The sequence below is a fragment of the Falco biarmicus genome, chromosome 13 (assembly GCF_023638135.1).
Source record: "Falco biarmicus isolate bFalBia1 chromosome 13, bFalBia1.pri, whole genome shotgun sequence".
Lineage (NCBI taxonomy): Eukaryota > Metazoa > Chordata > Aves > Falconiformes > Falconidae > Falco > Falco biarmicus.
In genome coordinates this window covers 14,409,428-14,426,941 of record NC_079300.1, presented here as the reverse complement: position 1 = coordinate 14,426,941, position 17,514 = coordinate 14,409,428, and the positions used below count along the sequence as shown (strand labels likewise).

General features: G+C 46.2%; 1 protein-coding gene across 2 annotated transcripts in view; it reads left to right on the top strand.

The window, feature by feature from the left end:
* The first annotated feature begins 813 nt into the window (after positions 1-813).
* Positions 814-17,514, top strand: part of ATP13A5 (ATPase 13A5) — a 35,902-nt gene continuing 19,201 nt past the window's right edge. For both annotated transcript variants that reach the window (XM_056359104.1, XM_056359103.1), the window contains exons 1-13: positions 814-1,042; positions 6,365-6,538; positions 7,643-7,789; positions 8,013-8,083; positions 8,160-8,240; positions 8,723-8,792; positions 10,978-11,112; positions 13,413-13,485; positions 14,291-14,422; positions 15,027-15,197; positions 15,432-15,589; positions 15,879-16,067; positions 16,269-16,330. In XM_056359104.1, coding sequence (XP_056215079.1) covers positions 980-1,042; positions 6,365-6,538; positions 7,643-7,789; positions 8,013-8,083; positions 8,160-8,240; positions 8,723-8,792; positions 10,978-11,112; positions 13,413-13,485; positions 14,291-14,422; positions 15,027-15,197; positions 15,432-15,589; positions 15,879-16,067; positions 16,269-16,330 — 1,526 coding nt within the window. In that variant the 5' untranslated portion in view covers positions 814-979. The remainder of the gene's footprint in view (positions 1,043-6,364; positions 6,539-7,642; positions 7,790-8,012; positions 8,084-8,159; positions 8,241-8,722; positions 8,793-10,977; positions 11,113-13,412; positions 13,486-14,290; positions 14,423-15,026; positions 15,198-15,431; positions 15,590-15,878; positions 16,068-16,268; positions 16,331-17,514) is intronic.

Sequence of the window (17,514 nt, the reverse complement as noted above, 5' to 3'; positions counted from 1 at the left end):
ATCGCCTCCATTCACACAAACATGTACTTTATTCCAGGACAATAACACAGAATATTTTTCCTGCCTGGATAAGTGGTTGATTTCAGACTTCGACAGAAGGAGAATGGGGGGAAGACAGAGCGATTTCAGGTTAATGCATAAAAAGTAGCTGGGACACGAGAGACTGGAAGATGCACAGTGGGGCTCCCCAGCCTGCCTGTCCCCGCTGTCCCTGCCAGGGTGACAGGTTGGAGCCCCTACCTCTCCCTGCCTCACAGGGATTCACGCTGCACACTGTTCAGGGGTCCTGTGTTGCCCAGCTGGGCTTCTCCAGAGGAGTCATCCAGCCCTGTTGTTCTTACCTTCTAACTCAGGAAGAATTTGAACGGAAGTGTGTATTTGAGGGGATGCTCTGTGCTAGTGGGGAAGCTCAGGCTAGATCCATACCTGAAAAACACTGCTCCAGCGTGTACCTCCACTGCACTGAAACCAAGCCCAGGCCCGAACACTGCGATCTCCCTACAGCAGATGCTTCTTTCTGACATGCTGGAGGTGGTTCCCAGTGCTGGGGTGCTGCTCTGGGGTCAGTTCTGTGCGGGGCTGTGGCACTCTCCCACCCTCCTCCTTGCTCTGTGCCTCGATCTCCCTCTGAGCCCTGCGCAGAGCCATCCCCCCGGCATAGGGCTGCAGGTGCCCTTCTTCCCTCACTGCTGGAGCTCTGCCCCATCCCACCCCACCCCAGCGAACACAGCACAGCCAGGAGACAGAGAAACGCATCTTACATAAGCTGGGAATTTAAGGGCTTTACGCATGAGGGTGGATATTCCTCCCTCCCCTGGGAGCCTAATAAAAAGCCTGTGTGCTGTGAGACTTTCAAAGGCAGCAGACAGGACCACGGTGAAAGTGACTTTAACACCGGCCTGAACTTAAGTCAGTAACTGCGTTCAACATTGCTTGAGCCCACAGACAGGGCATCCAGGACTGAAACCAACGTGGTCAGATGGAGGAGAAGCTTTGGAAGGATCACTGTGTGCTCCTCAACAAGGATGAGGAAAATGAGCTGGTAAGGAGTGGGGCACCATGCTGGGTTTTGGTTTCTTTGCGCACCTCTTTACTCACGTGTCCATTCTATATATGCCTCTGCTTCTTCTTCACCTTGAACTCCCCATTTGGGCACCGTCTCTTCAGCGTAGCCTTGGTGAAGGCAAACCCCTGGATCAGTCCTTGCTGACTTTAAGATTGATTTTTGCAAAGTAATGGCTAAGTGAGGAACATACTGCTTCAGTCCAGAGGCATGAAATATGGAAGAGACCTCTTTGCCCACCAGAAGTCATCTGTCTAAGGAGCAATGTCCCTTTCCCCACTGTCTGTTCCATTGTCTTTTCCATCCTGATTGTGAGGATCTCTACTAATGGGTACACTTTCCCTTACTTACTTACACTTCCCATCATGCATCAGAAAACAAGTCATAGGGAATGTGCTTACAAATTAGTTTTATCCTGGACAATTGTCTGAAGCAGTGATTAAATCACTTCTCCTGAAATGTAAGGGTCTTTGTTGTTTACCAGATCTGGGAAGACTGGGCAGATGACCAAAGTCTACTGCAACTCTCATGGCAGGAATCCCTTCTCTCTGTCTTTGACAACAGCTTTTATGGAGTTGCTCTGTCCTTACAAGGGTTTTTACTAATGTTAATTGAATCTACTTTCTGTCTTTGATTATGATTGATTATTGATTATGTGCAGCAGCCTGGAAGTGCTGCAGTGAGTACTTTGCAAATACAATGAGTTGGAAACTCTTCCTCTCCCTGCTGACATGGAGTGATTACACAGAGTCTGGTGAGACTGGGAGTAAGACTTTCCCCTCCAGCTTTCTGTGCAAGGGAAAACCGCAATCCAGATGTTTCCAGTGCACAGAGTGGGCACAGAAGTAGATGCCTCTGCACAGGTGTATAAAATACAGCCCTGTCATTTCTATATTTGCTAGAGATATGTATGTGCTGCGTGCACTGGAAGCACAGCAGCATGTTCCCCCAGGACAGGAGTCTCCATCCTCTGCAAGCATAGGCTGATAGCAGCTATTTCCCAGCATCTCCAGTGTCACTGTTTGCCCAGCCTTGGGGCCTGAGTAAGTGCCTCCATCATGGGAATGCAGGTGCTCAGGGCATGCACAGGTGGGAGACATCCTGCCCTGCAAAGCACACCTGCAGCTCTGTGTCATGATTGCTTGCAGGGCTACTAACAGCGGTGGGGCTTCAGTTTTGCTGGTTGCATTCAGTAAATTCCTGCTGGGATTTGACCGCTGCTCGTGTGAGCTTGTTTTAGACTAGAGAGCTCAGGCCAGTTGTAGCAGCCTGGATCCAGCACAAAATGAGATATCTGCTGTGGGAGACAGGTAAGGAGTCAGCTAGGGATCATCTGTGTCATGCTGATCGCTACAGATGGTGTTCTCCAGGGTGTCACTAGCTGGTGTGTGGATGCGGCCCTCGGTGCCCGCCTCTACTTGCATAAGAAGCAATGGGGCTGCCAACTGCCTGATGAGGATGGAGGGCCTGGATGCATGGATTGCGGCTGTTGCCACAAGCAGCCTCTTAGCTGGGAGCCTGTGCACCCCGGGTAAGCTGCACCCACTTCTAGGAGACACCTATCTTGCCCATCCAGCCTGTGGCTGCAACCCAGCCGGCAGAGAACGGCCCTGGCTCTGCCCTGGGTGCTGCTGGCACGACCTGCCTTGTGCAAGGCTGGCTGCGTCGGACTGAGCGCTGGCTCTTACAACGCATCTCCCTGTGGCTCCTTGTTTGCTGAAGTGGCCTTGCCTCCAGGTACTGTACTGCTTGGAAAACTCTCTTACAGCTTACAGGCTCAGTGTAGCACATTAGCTGTGGATGTGGGTTCCCTTGTTACCAAAAAATCAGAGGCAAAACTCTCTAACGCTCATTTTTGAGTTTTCGAAAGCAAGCATTCTTTATTTTCAGTACCAGCTGCACAGGGGATGAGTTCTGCCCAACATGCAATGCATGCTGACTTTGTTCTCTGTTTGTCTTTATATGGCTGATCTATACATATTTATGACATTTCTCAGAAATCATTAGCATATTTATTACCATTCCAAGAACTACTTATCCTACATACTTGCCACGCATGTGTGGTCTAATGAGTTGGGGGTCATCTGGTGGTCGTTTGGGACATCTTTATCCTTTCTTCATCCTCTTTTCTTGTTATCTTCCTTTCCTTCTTGTTATTTTTGTGACCTGCTCTTCTCCTGGCCCTATTTCAACACTCTTGGCTCGTGCCCTGGTTTCGGACTGGTTCTTATCTACTAGTAAGTTAAGCTGCAGGAGCCTACAGTTAACACAATGCAGCGTTGTACAGCTCGGCTAAAGTCAAGGATACATATGTTTCAATATTTTATAATTAAGCACACTGATGAAATTCCTCTGGTATCAGCATTTTACAATTAAATGCACTGGTAAAGTTCTTCGAGTATCCCCCTTAGCTCTGTCCTGCAGTGCTTTCTCAGTACTGTGTGAGTGCCCAGTGTGTATCCTCTGGGAACAGGCTGCCCACCAGCACCGGCTGCCTGCGCACCTTGCTGTGCAGGGTGAGCTGTTGATCAGCCACGTGCTGCAGCTGCGTGGGGCCTGACCCTACCAGCCAAGGCCACCTCTCTGCCCCGTGGGACATGAGCTCCTGCCTGGCTCCATGCTGGCACAATGGTGAGGACCTGGCATGACCTGGTTGTGCTGGGGTCCCGCAGCCTCTGGGAAGGGGCACCTCGCCAGCACACCCATGCCAAGAGCTTACAGCAACACTCCACTTATTTAACCCATGCCTTTGACATGTATAGCCTATGTCTATTGATTATATTCCATCACGTCTAATGCATTTTTGGGTTCCTCAGTGGCTGTGTTTAGCACACAGCTGTGCACTAGAGCAGCCCTTGCTGGCAACAGCCCGTGTTTGGTGCATGCTAGAAATCTCCAAATGCTCTCACTGGGCAACTCCTGGTCTTGCACTTATCCAGCCCTAAATGCTACAGCTGTTCCCAGCGTTCCCTCAGCTTCTGGCTGCAGATTTGGCCCTCTTCAGTCCCTGAGGGCTCATGGATGAGTTGTGGTCCCATGCACCTCCTGCCATTCCAGCCACCCCCATAACAAGTTCCTTATTTTCCAGGCCTGTATTTGGAGAGTATTTATAAAAATCCTGCTATGAAAAGGCAAGAAAACTAAAATCTCCTTGACTGTCCTTAGTTGTGGACACTATTGTTTGTCCTCCCACTCTGAAAATACAATTGGCAGCTGTAGATGTAAACTTCTGTAGCCCCTGAAGAAATGATATTTTGTATACAGCAGGGCTGCCCATCTAAAAGCTATAGAGCTGTTCTGAAATTGATTTCACAAACCTGGTTTAAGGACTGCGTGATTATCTTTATTTCAGTTGAGCTGCATTGATTTCAGCTTAGTTTGTTGATTATGATCAGGGTTCAGATAAATGTAGTTAATTGTTCTCTTAAACCTCAGTAGGTGCTTACTCTGCTGCCTTTATATCACTTGAAAACAGTATTTGAAGTTGAACCAGTACAATTGTTTGTACAAGCCCCCTGCAAAGCTTCTGCTTTGTTGCAAATGGATTCCTGTAAAGCAGCGGTCATCCTTCTGCCATTTCTCATGCATATTTCAGATGTGGGACTTCCTCATTTTTATAATTTAAAATGCCATTTCCTCCTCCTCCTCTCAGCTACATAACCCATGTCAATAGGTTACACTATCCCACCATATTGTGTGCTTTAGTTGGCAAGCTACTGTGGAAAAATAGCTTGGTGGAAAAGGCCCTGGGGGTGGTGGCTGACAGCCAGCTGGACGTGGGCCAGCAGCGTGCCCAGGTTGCCCAGGGCATGGGCCAGGCACAGGCAGGGCAGCACCACAGTTGCTCCTTTGCAATGCTGCTGCTTCCTCTGACTGCTCCCGAGCACGGGTACTTTCCTGCCCTCATCACCAGTCCTAGGGTGAAGTCACAGGGATTGTCTGGAGCTGGGCTTTGTGGAGTGGGGGAGAAAGCCAAGAGGTGGCTGGGAAGTGCCCTCCCTGTACAGGGAAACAAATGGATCACTGCAGCAGGAATGAAGACACCTGGTGGAAAGCAATTATTTGCTTTTTTGTTGGTTTTGTGGTTTTGGTTTGGGGTTTTTTTTTTTTTCTCAGCAGTGGATGCAACAACAACAAAAAATTAATTTTTTTCCCTAAGTTTTCATTTCAGCCTTAAACCAAAATTCTTTTCCCAGAGAAACCTGCCATAGCATGGGTGGCACAAAGAGAGCCCCTTGGTGGGGTTTGCCAAGTTCCCACTTGGTGCCTGTGGGGAAGCAAAGGGACAATCAATGGCTGGTGATGGGAGGTGCGTCACTGCAGGGCCAGGCTGTTGTCCTGTCCATCCATGGCTGCTGTCTCAGTGCTGTGGGAGCTGTGGCCGTGCTGGATGTGGATGACATGTCCAAAGGGATGTTGGCATCCCTGGGTGCTGAGTCAACAGCTGTGAGTCACATGCCCTGCAGGGTGCTGAGAGGGCTGGGAAAGCCCCCACGGTGTAAAAGGAAGGATCTAGTTACACTGCAGGCATTAAATTTATTGTTAGCCCTGTGGGCAGGTTTGGAGAAAACCAAAGGGTACAAAAATCTAAAATTATTCTCAAGAAAAAAACCCTAAAGCTGTGGACCAAACAATCTCCTTCACATACAGTGGAGCATAACTGAACAGATGGGTTATCAAAACGAAAGGGCAAGAAAGGAAGATGACAGATGATCTGGGGAATAAGTTGGAGGAAGAGAGTGTACAGAGCAAAAAGAGCCCTTCCATATTTGCTTTCAAGATAAGATGTACGTGGTGGAAGCCAACACACCAGTAGGTATGGTAGCTGGTACCTGGGAGGAGCTGCCTGGGGCTTCACAGTTTTCTTTCCCTGAGGCACATTCTGGGTCTCTGCTGCAAGGTAGGTCGCAGCAGTCAGCACTAAGGTCACATGGAGATGCCCACCTGGGTGGCAGGCAGGGCGGTATGGTGCTGGCACTGCAGGCAGGCTGGTACCATAAGGGGCAGCTACAGTCTTGGTGGCAAAACCTCCACGCTGGAGTTAATTCTTTGTTAATCCTGGGAGAGCTGATAGGAGAACAGTCTTCTGCTGGCAGTAGCCCAGCATCCTCCTCCTTTCAGCAGCTCTGCTGTATTCTTAACTACGTCATATGAACCAGAAAACTCTCATTTCCAAAAATGATTTTTAGCAGTCATAGTGGCTTCAGTCACCACCCTTCCTTTTCAGTAAGCTTGGGCTTCCAGATAAACAATCTCCAAAGTCAAACTTGTTAACAAAGAACGCTTTCTCTTGCTGTACAGGAGATATTTGGTTACAAAACTCAAAGCTGCCGAAAGGCCTTGTGCATTGCTGGATACATCTTCTCCTGTGGGGCACTGCTGCTGCTGTTTTACTGGAAGCCAGAGTGGGATGTGTGGGCAAACTGCATCCGCTGCAGCTTGGAAGAAGCAGACGTGGTTCTGCTCAGGACAACAGTAGGTGAACCCTCCTAGCCCGGTGTCTGCAGGGTGTAGCAGGTTAATAATACTTTCCACTTTTGTAAGTGGAGCAGGAGGGATGAGCTAAGCTTCAGAAGACCAATCGTTTTTATTTTCACGGAGTCTGAAATACTGCGTAAACCAGCACGTTTACACTAACAAGAGTGCGGCTGCTCTGCCTGGAGGCTGGGCACCTAGCAGGCTTCAGGCATCGCTGCTGCCCGCCCATGGGCTCCGGCAGCTGCCCTCTGCCAGCAGCATGTTCCGTAAAAGAGCTCTGCCTCTTCCCTTCCTTTTTGTGCACGGGGTGCAGCCAACTGGCTTCAGTGGAGGGATCATCTTCAGGAGCTGTAGCTGTTCGTAGCCTTTCTGTTTTAAAGTTATTGGAGAATGCTGCGGAGATGGATTGGAGAGAGCTAGATTTCAGGCATTGGTTATATTCTAAGACTCAATAAATGTAAATTAAAACCCAACCCAATTCTAGCAGAGCAAATGCTTAAGGCACTTAATGCTCAACGTTGCAATGATATTCCTAAAATAAATGCACTCAAACCACTAAATGAGTAATCTATTGCTCATTGTAACTAGTTACATTAGACTAAACTGATTAAAGGACAATTCAGTCTGAGTGCACTTGTAGCAGTACAGCTGAGCTGCTTTTGGCTATGGATGTATGACAAGTAACACAGCATTATAGGAGTTTTGTAGAGCAAAGCACCTAGTGCTGAGGACTCAATGTCCACACCAGAGGTATTTCAGAAGGCTTTTACTTCCAAGTAGCTCTAGTCTGATTGCATAGGCTAAATATGCATCTGGTAGAAACATACCTTGTGGTTTAGTTTCATCTTCACAGATACTGCTCTGCAGCATGAATCAAAGCTAATGGAGATAATTGTGAGAGAATGCCTTCAAAGTGCTGTACTGATTAGTACTAAAACACTGATACCAGCATCCCTGTTACTGCAGACTTACATTTGCTATGATTGAAAAGATGCTACAGTACCGTAGTTCTCTGGGAATCTCATATGTACTTCCCAGAATCGGGAAACTATCACAGGCAACATTTTCGATTTGTTACTGAACTGTGCTCTATTTCTCTAGGATGAGTTTCAGAGATACACCTGGAAGAAAGTGACCTGGATTGATTTGTCCACATTGGTACTACCTGTTGGTAGTAATTCAGGTGGTCCTTTTGTAGCTGATAAAGATTCGGTCTTAAACAGAGCTGTAATGAAGCCACAGTTAAAGGTAAGTCATCTATAAAATGGAGAAGAAAGATGGCTGGGACATGGTGGATGAAAATATGAGTCAAGGCACCTGGAGGCTCCCAAGGGTGCTCTGTCAGCATCTTCCTGCAAAACCTGTTTACATGAGCTCAAGCTTTCCCCTAAAACATAGGGAAGCATTTCTCTGGCAGTGAGGTGGTTTTCCCTTGAATGTCAAAAGCCATTTTTGCTATTTGGTCTTGCAGATGAGGTGTATCCAGGTGCAGAAAATCCGTTATATTTGGGACTTTTCTGTAAAAGAGTTCAAGAAAGTTGGGTGAGTGCCAGCAGCCTGTTATAAACCCCTTTGCAGTAGAGGACTCCCTTGCCTGAACTTTTTCCTCTCATTCTAGATCATTAGAAGACAGCAACACGTGTCACAGCATACACCACAAGTTTGGTGCTGGCCTGACAAGGGAAGAACAGGCGATCAGGTACGGTCTGCATAGGAGTAGACATGAGTTAATTATGACAGTGTGACCTATTTAATCTCACTTTCAAATTCATGTGAGCTTCTTGCTAGTCATCTCGGTAGTAAGTCAGTGCAGACTGCACGGGTGACATTGGGAAAGGTGCAGAATGGTTATCCCTCACACTTTGTAGAGCTTTCTCTGTTCTGAGTGGTGCCAGGGCGAGTGTGGGGAAAACAGCACCAGTTCCATTAAGGGCACAGCAAGGCATAACAGGCTTCCTTTGCCATCTCCTTAAAAGCAAACACTAAAATTCTGCCTCTGTGTAAAGTCCTCTCAGGTCCAATAGCTTCCTGACAGATTTATTTGTTCTGCTCAGCCATATGGTGCCTCAGGACTTAAACGTTTAGACAAGTGTTAATTTTTTGGGGTACGGTTTTCCACATGAAGCTTTACCCTACATGACTAAGCTATAACATGGGGAACTCTTCTCTACCTTCCTACAGGCGGCTGGTGTGTGGACCTAATGCCATCAAAGTTGAAATTTGTCCTATTTGGAAGTTACTTTTTAAAGAGGTCAGTAAGTCAGACTTGCACTCGGTGGGATGGGTGTGGAGTTTTTTGAAGGCTTCATCTGGACACTCTGGGATCGGGCAATTGATGCTTCATAGGCATAAGCCATGGAGGAAAGTTAGCGAACCTCCTATTTGGCTATTAGAAGGTTGCAGAGAAAAATAGGAAGCTAAGAGGTTGCTTGGTGCTACGTACTTATAACAGCTAAATGTTACCCTTGTGATAACTGTGTCCCTTCTTGGACTGGAGAGCAGTGGCATGGCAGACTGATGTCCTCTGTCTCTGCTGTAGGCCCATACTCCTGACTGAACATCTCCCGTGAGCTGGCACATCTTGCCTCGTGACTGGGCAGTGACATGCTTTCCCCAGCTGCTAGGACTGACCACAGCCACATCAGCAGCTATGGCCTTTCATGTGGGCTCTTGATAATGATCCTCAGTGAAATTTTATTGGTATGAGTAAGGCACAATTGTTCCTTTTTAACAGCCTTGGTTTAGTAGTCCAAAGGTAGTAAAAAGCATTAGAGAAATGCTGCTGCTGGGCTTGCTTGTGGCCTCAACAGCAGTGTAAATTGCAAGTGTGCTTTAGAATGGAGGAAAATGTTTGCAGAATTCCTATTTTTTAATTGCTTTATTTGCCCAGTAACTTCCTTTTCTCCTATGACATAAACACAAGACAGGTTTCTTTCCTGCTTGAATAAGGGCACACTGCAAGACTGTTCTTCCTCTATACGGGACAAAACCAACACATTTTGTGGATAACAGACATGTTTATGGGTGGTTACTTGCTGGGTTTGCATATAGAAATGCTGGACATGTATTTTTGCCAACCTGTAAGCAGAGACTTTGCATACAGGATCCTGTCATGTCATCTGTGTTCACTTTAGTGGACTACGGATGCTACATGAATGTCCTTAAAATGGAAAACAGCTATGAATGCTGGGACTCCAAGCTAGTATGTGTCTGAACTTTAAGTGGAGTTTGTCTGAAACCCTGCAAAGTACATGAAAAGCTCCAGGGCACCTGAAATTGGTTGGATTTGATGTTACCAACCTTGCAGTGCCCTCTGGAGATGGTTTTGAAGAGAACTCCAGTGTAGCACTGTAGAAGTTTATTTAATTTGAACTTTGCACTTCCATCCAAGGCTGAAGCTTCATGTTTGAAATATTAATGGTGGTGCCTGGAGGCAGACTGGTCCTCATAAGCTTGTGATATTTTGGTCCAGATACAGCTTCTGTGTCCGAAGGCTAGCACCCTGATTTAGTGTCTGTCTCTTTGTCCTAGTGAATGTCAAATAAAGTATTAAATTTTCATTGAGGGACCAAATTTGTCAGATGAATAATTCATTTCAGTTCCAATCTTTATGCAGAGAGCTTTTTTGGTGGCTATTTTAGTTATACTACTTCTACAGAAAAGTCTGTCGCCCCTTCAGACAAGCCAAGTGATGGGCAAGTCTCTGAAAACCTTCATCTAATTGTTTTGTTCTTAGATAGACAGTACCCAAAATTACATTCTCAGACTTCAGTGGGGCTGTTGGCCTGTTTTAGCATAATGCATTAGGGTGAGTGATGACTGGCGTTGTATGGCTGATGCAAGGTAGAGTAGCTAGAAGTATGAAAGTACGAGGAAATCAAGCCTTCATTCTAGCTGTAATTTAAGACTGTTTACTGATGGACCCACAGACCATTAGTTGTTCTTTACCATTTTTCTTCTTCCAAATAAATATCAGATTCACAGTGACTTTCTTGAATCACAAAGTATTAAAGACTTTTTCAGTAATTCAGTCTTTCCACCCCACACACATTTTGTGTTTCCTGTGTAGCAATGACTTGGAATCAGAAATGTTAAGGTCACCTTTGTTATATGGCTACTGTGGGAAACCAACCAACTTAAAGTCCCTTAAGTCTGACTTTAAGTTGCCTGCGTAGCTGCTGCTGCATAGTAACTGGTTAGCAACAGCTTTTAATTACAAACCCCACTATGTGTAAGCTGGTAAGTTCAGAGCTGGAGTAGACTAATTCTCTAAAATAACCGTGAAAGAATGTTGTCTTGGGATGCCAAATCAACCCTTTAAATTGGTGTTTAAGAGTCCTGGGCACTGTAATGAAATGTTCTCACCTTTTCCCACACTCAGTCTCTCCTGACGTGTTACGTCCATCCCCTGACATGCATTACATTTGCATTTGCAGATTTTAAACCCCTTCTACGTGTTCCAAGCCTTCACCCTTACGCTGTGGCTGAGCCAAGGCTACATTGAATATTCAGTGGCCATCATAATCCTGTCGATCATTTCTGTTGGCTTAACTGTGTACAACCTCACGCAGGTGAGTCTGCAGCACAGCCTGCCTGCTCCCCATCCTGCGCTCTGCTAGCAATTTTATTTATCACAGACACAAGTAGCTATTTATATGCTCTTTCTGGATATTTTTACTGCTATGTATTCTGCTGTATTACTACATATTTATTGCTATAGAAGAGTTAGAAGGGTCATACCTGAGGGTATTGAACTTCCCAAGAATTAAAGAAGATTGAAGTCTGACACCGGGGGTTTGTAAGACTTTATGAAGATGGCCTTTGTCTGCGAGTCCGGCTCCTACTGAAATTTCAGGAGGACTCACTCCTCTTAAGGTTTGCTAAGTAACAGATCTTAAGAGCAAAAAGAAACACAACTTTTTATTTCTCAAATCTGATCAACACTTCTGTCATGGATACAGCTGCTTGGAAGAAGTTTCTAATAGTCTCAGCTCATTCACTTTTTGACCTGAAGCACTCACCTGTGATAAACCTGAAACCATTAGTCTCTACTGCAGAGGCAAATAGATTGAGCTGAGCCTTGCACACAACAGTTGCCTGCCATTGGGTATCCTCATGCAGCCAGGTGAGGTTCCTGGTGCTTCCTTCTGGAATTGCAGAACACCTTTCCTGGGAATCTGGAAAACATTTTCTTGATTTCTGAACCCACTTTAAATACACAGGGAAGGCAAAAATCATATGGAGAAAGAATATCATAGGGAAAAAGGAGAAACTGTGTGAGTGAATGAAAGTATAGATGTGGAAAAGCAACGGGAACAGGAGGCTGGCGGGCAACGTTTTAGTCTCTTGGGTCTGGATATTGGGTATCACGTTCCTCTGTATTGTTAAGATTCAAAAGCAAAAATTAATTGGGGATTCCTGAGCCCTGGTAAACGTTTTGTTAATCTTCAGGAAAAGTGTAAAAGTTAGAGGACAGCACTGAGAATTACGGTTCCTGCAGACAGTGTGACGTAATTAGAGGTAGTTGCAGGGGTGAAGGGATGGCAGCTCCGGGTCCTTCATGCTCATGTGTTGCTTCAGAGCCAGGCACAGCTCACATTGCCTCAAAATTCACTGCTAAAGTCATTGTTCCAGCACTGAATTTTGAGGAAGGAAGGAAGATTCAGCCCTTTGAAAAGTTCGTTGAGAAGGTGGCATAGCAAACTTCTCTGTGAAGTGCTGCCCAGGAGGAGGCAATACTTTGCCCTTCCAGGAGCTGGCTTTTACTTGAATCGGCTCTGCTTTTCCCTAGGCTGGTGGAGGCGCACAGCATGTTCCCTGCGTAGGTCCAAGGCCTTTGGACTCGTGGGACTTTGGGCAGTATGTGCGCATTGGTGAGCTGTGCTGATGAGGCGCACCCGCTGCCCTGCCAAGGGCATGCTTTTATCAGTCTCGCAGTGTTCCCAGCGAGGGCTTTGTGAATAGCTGAGGCTTTTGCCAGCACAGGTGTGTTGGCTGCGCATCGCATTTTTGTATCTCTGAGTAATATCTGTAGGATGAGTAGTGCTCCCATGTTGAACAAGCACTCGCATCTCTTTGAGCACACCTTTGTGCTTGAAGTGTTGGTGTCCAGCGTGGTATTGCAGAGCATGAAGAAGAGAGATGGTCCATTCAGCTTTCTTTGGCAAGGCTGGTTTTATTGTGTGGCTGACAATTTTGGCAGGACGAATTACAATGCTTGGGGCTTCTGGATATTCTTCAAACCATCCTGACATCTTCACATGAACAATGATAATGAAGAAATTGGTGTTTGGGGATTTGCAATTGCAACTTCTAAATCAAGATAAGGCATTCTCTCTAATGGCCTTGCAATGACAGTTGACTTCATCGTTATCTCAGGATATGTAATTGTCTGAGTTAGGTTGCAAAAACTGGCAAAGTGCAGACACCCAACTAAATCAGAATTCCTGTTTTTCTTCTTGCAATGGCAGTTTTGCAATGACAGCCTTTACAGCTTGGTTGCCCTGTTGATAACCTCCCAAGGATAAAACTGTTGAGTACAAAGAAACCCTCTGCTAAGGGACTGCAGACAGCAGTGCTGCAGCTAAGACTGCTCTCTCCGACATGAAGCAGGAATAGCCTCTTGAAGGTTGAGGGAGATAAGCAGCATGAATAAGAAGCAAAATAAAAATTAGGTCCATGTTCCCATGGCAGCTTGTTCTAGGTTAACTCAATGATCTCACATCCTGACTTCTAACAAGAAATGCGAAACCTCCCCTGCATAACTCAGCAGAGTTCAGTTTCTGTGATCTTAGCATGATCACTGAATAGTAACCTACTGCTTCACTTGAGTATTGGTGTTTCAACATCGCAATTACTTTCCCACCAACAGCAGTCTACCAAGCTGCATGAGCTCGTTGAGGAGCATAACAAAGTCCAGGTTACAGTCTGCACCAACAGCGAAGGTGAGTCATCTGCGTCTCATTCTCTTCACCAGCCTGTATAATTAACTAACATGTTGAAATGTATCTGGAGTTGCACAGCTCCTGTTGGTTTCTACTGCTGAAACGTGAAAGGCAAGCTGCAGGGAGAATGGGGCAGAGGGAGGTGAGGCAGGCAGGGCAGTGAGAAGTATGGGTACAGCCTATGTGATGAGGTAATGATGCATCTGTAAAGTTATCATCTGTATCTGCAGCATCTGTAATGATACAGGTGAACCTAGTAATTTGTGTTAAGAGTTGAGAACAGCTCGGAAAATTTAATTTCACAAACAAGCTACTAGATAACAACTCTGGCCTTCTGAGACCTGCTTCCCTGCTCTGCAATAGGCTACTTTCACAATCTTGTCAAGTACCTTGTGAGTGATTTTCAAGGAGTCTAGATATATGGCTCCCCCTGAGGTATGTGCTTTCTTTCCTGAGTCTCAATTCCTTACCCATAAAATAGGGGTTGTAGCTATTTTTGCCTCCCAAAGTTGTTGAGATGGACAATTGCTAGGGTGGTGGGGGATGTAAAGGCCTTGGTTAGGTTTTCTTGGTCAGGGTGTTTTAGGGACACTAAGTAAATGAAACTGAAGACACACACTTGGAGAGAGACGTTTAGACAAGGGCTGACCTTTGCATTGTTGCTTTTCAGCCAGTATTAACTTCTAAGAAGCACTGCCCTTAAATCATGCAGTGTAGTTTAGTGACATTGTGTGTACCTTGAGATTTTTTTTTCATTGCCCAGAACTTGTGCACAAGTAAAGTTTGGTTTTGTATTGTTCTACAGGTTGGAAAGAGCTGGAATCTTGTTGCTTAGTCCCTGGAGACATGTTTCTTTTAGATGGAAAAAAGCTTGCTCTCCCATGTGATGCGGTCCTGATTGATGGAAGCTGCATTGTGAATGAAGGGATGCTCACAGGTGTAGCACTGGAGTTTAAAATGCTAAAGCCCTGTGCAGGTTCTCTGTCAGGGGGATGTCTCTGTTCTGACAGCCAATTTTTTACTATTACAATAGTTTGCAGCAAGAGGTGGAAAAACTGTGGCTTGAATAATTCACAGTTGTCTTGGGGTTTTGAACACTGCCATTGTGTAATATGCATTTCTTACCCACATTAAAACCCAGTAGGATTAATATACTGTCAGGAGTAGGAGGTGAAAACACTCAAATACACTGCATATATATTTTCTGAGTTTTTGGATTCTGACTTTGCAGCAGTTCTGTTCAAGTAGGCAATGTATGAGCACAGGGGTCAGTGTTATACCTAAACATCGAGGCATGAACTCAGCTCAGGGTCAAAATTTGATGCAAGCTTCTTGATACAAGGTGCTCAGAGAAACCACTTGATGTACTCTGAAACTAAAAATATAATGACTGTCACCATAAATCCATGTGTGTAAGTATATCAGCAAACTAATTACTCAGGCAAGCTTGAGCACCTACAGGGTGCTGCCACTTTCTAGTATGCAGAATCTGATTGACTTTTAAATCCCCTTAAAGTGAAGCTGCACACTGTTGTTCGTAGGTGAAAGCATTCCAGTTACTAAAACCGCTTTGCCCTTCACGGAGAGTCCAATGCCCTGGAAAACCCACAGCATGGAAGACTATCGGAGACACATCCTCTTCTGCGGGACAGAAGTGATACAGACGAAGCCGACGGGCGGAGGACCAGTGAGAGCCGTTGTGCTGCAGACTGGTATTTCTCTTGCTGTTCACTAACCAGTGGAGGGACAGTGGCAGCCCCAGAGGCTGGTACCAGAGCTGGTTTCTCCTGGTGGTTCAAGTCCAGGGCAGGTCTGCTGTCCCTGCGCAGTGCTTGTTGCCAACTGATGGCCAAGGCGTGTGCGATGCTGCCTGTTCCCAAGCAGCACTGACGCAGTACGCCGCTGCAATGCCATACAGGCAACGTATGGTGCGTGTCTTTGCACAGGGTTCAACACAGCTAAAGGTGAGCTGGTGAGATCCATCCTCTACCCCAAGCCAGTAAACTTCAGACTCTACAGAGATGCCTTCAAGTTCATCATAGGCCTCTCTGTCATTGGCATGTTTGGATTCATCTACACCGTGTGTGTGTTCGTGTCCCACAACGTGAGTACAAAGGCTGCCCGCCACGCTGCAGGTGCCAGCTCTGAGCCTTGGTCACGTGAGATGCTTGGAATATTGTTCACTTCTGTATTTCAGTTTTCAGGTGCCCAGAAATTGGTAGGGGTGTGTGTGGGGTGGGGAAGAGATGGAGAGAAGCAAGCAGAATCAATCTGCCATCCCCATGGGCAGAGCTTGGTGTGCATTGCTCCTGGGCAGGAGGGTCCAACCCCGTGGTAGTGGGGCAGGAAAGCTTTTCCCACCTCATCGCTCCTGTTGCTCTTTCTGTTTGCAGAAGCCAGTGGCAGAGGTGGTGGCTATGGCCCTCCTCCTCCTTACTGTGGCTGTGCCTCCCGCCATCCCTGCTGCCTTGACAGCAGGCACTGTTTATGCCCAAAGGAGGCTGAAGAAAAAGAAGATTTTCTGCATCAGCCCACAGAGGATTAATATCTGCGGGCAGATCAATCTTGTTTGCTTTGACAAAGTAAGGCGCTTCCTGGGCCACTGGAAGATGCTGAGGGCTGCTAGGAACATGGGATATATATGGGTTTTTTTCTTCATCCCACCTACCCTGATCTAAGCCCAGGGAAAAAATCCTCTGTGGGAGCCGAGGAAGGACCTCTGGGGATGCGCGGGAAGAAGGGGTGGGCAACAGCAGGGTAACTAGATATTTATTTAAATTTAGACAGGCACGCTGACAGAAGATGGACTGGACCTGTGGGGCATCATCCCTGCCGAGGGGAGCCGGTAAGGAGGGATTTCATTCAGCAAGATCCTCCCATGTGGATGTACTGCCCAAAGGTCTAGTCAGGAGGGAGGCAGTGGCATGGGATAAGGAGCGGCAGCAAACAGCATGCAGCAAGAGATGTCGGGTGGGTTTGGAGAGGCAGGATGTAATGGGTGTCCCTGCTGGGCTCCTTCCCTCCAAGGAGCGCATTTGGGCACTGCTGTGGCAAGCATAGCTGTAAAGGTTGCTGCTAATTAAAGGCAAAGAGAAGTCAGCAACAGCATGAGTGCTTTTAATTACCCTGAGGGGATTTAGAGAATATGCACAGAGCTTTTCAATTATGTCATTCTCAGCACAGTTCAATAAATATTCTTAATCTAGTCAATAAACCTTTCATCATTTAAATGTTAGGGTAATGCTGCTTCTGTTGAAATTAAGTGTTGCTGACTTTAGTGCCTGTCAAATCTCACCTACCTTCTGTAAATGATGTGAAAGAAATCTGTGAGACCACAGATCAGACGTGTAAAGCTCAGGTGTCCTTAGGGACTCCCTCAAACCCATGGCAGCCTCCACCTCAATTCCTAGCCAAAACCCATTGAAATCCTCAAGAAATAACCACTACATAAACATTAAACTTGACCTTATACTATTTAATTCTTATTACTGTAATACAGTAACAGACTTCAGCTCTGCAGTGTGCTTATGCCAAACTCAAAATACTAATCTTTTGCAGTGGCCAGGACAAATCACACACACCATATCAACTCTCGGGTTTCATTAGTAGTTGTTAATATATCAGATACTTCAACACCACAGAGATAATCGTGCCATAATGAATGAAAGGATGAATTCATTGCGAGAGGAGAAAAATCACATTCCCAATACTTTCTCAAAGGACAAAGAGAAAATTACTATCTGATGCAAATTAATGAGAAGAAATTAATAAGTGTCAACCAATAAAATACCCTTCCAGTGGGACCAAACCACAGGCACACAGTACAATCTTTCCTTGGCCCTTCTCCGGTGCATCAGGGAGGCCACACCGAGTAGGTGCATGTTGGACAGGCTTGGAGCCCACCAGCAGGCAGACTGTTGTGGCAGTGCCAGAGTGGTTTACACCAAGGTAGCTTTTCAGGTAGTGTATGCTCACATAAGCAGCAGAAAAAAGCTGGATCCATATATGAGAATAAATTCATGTAATAAA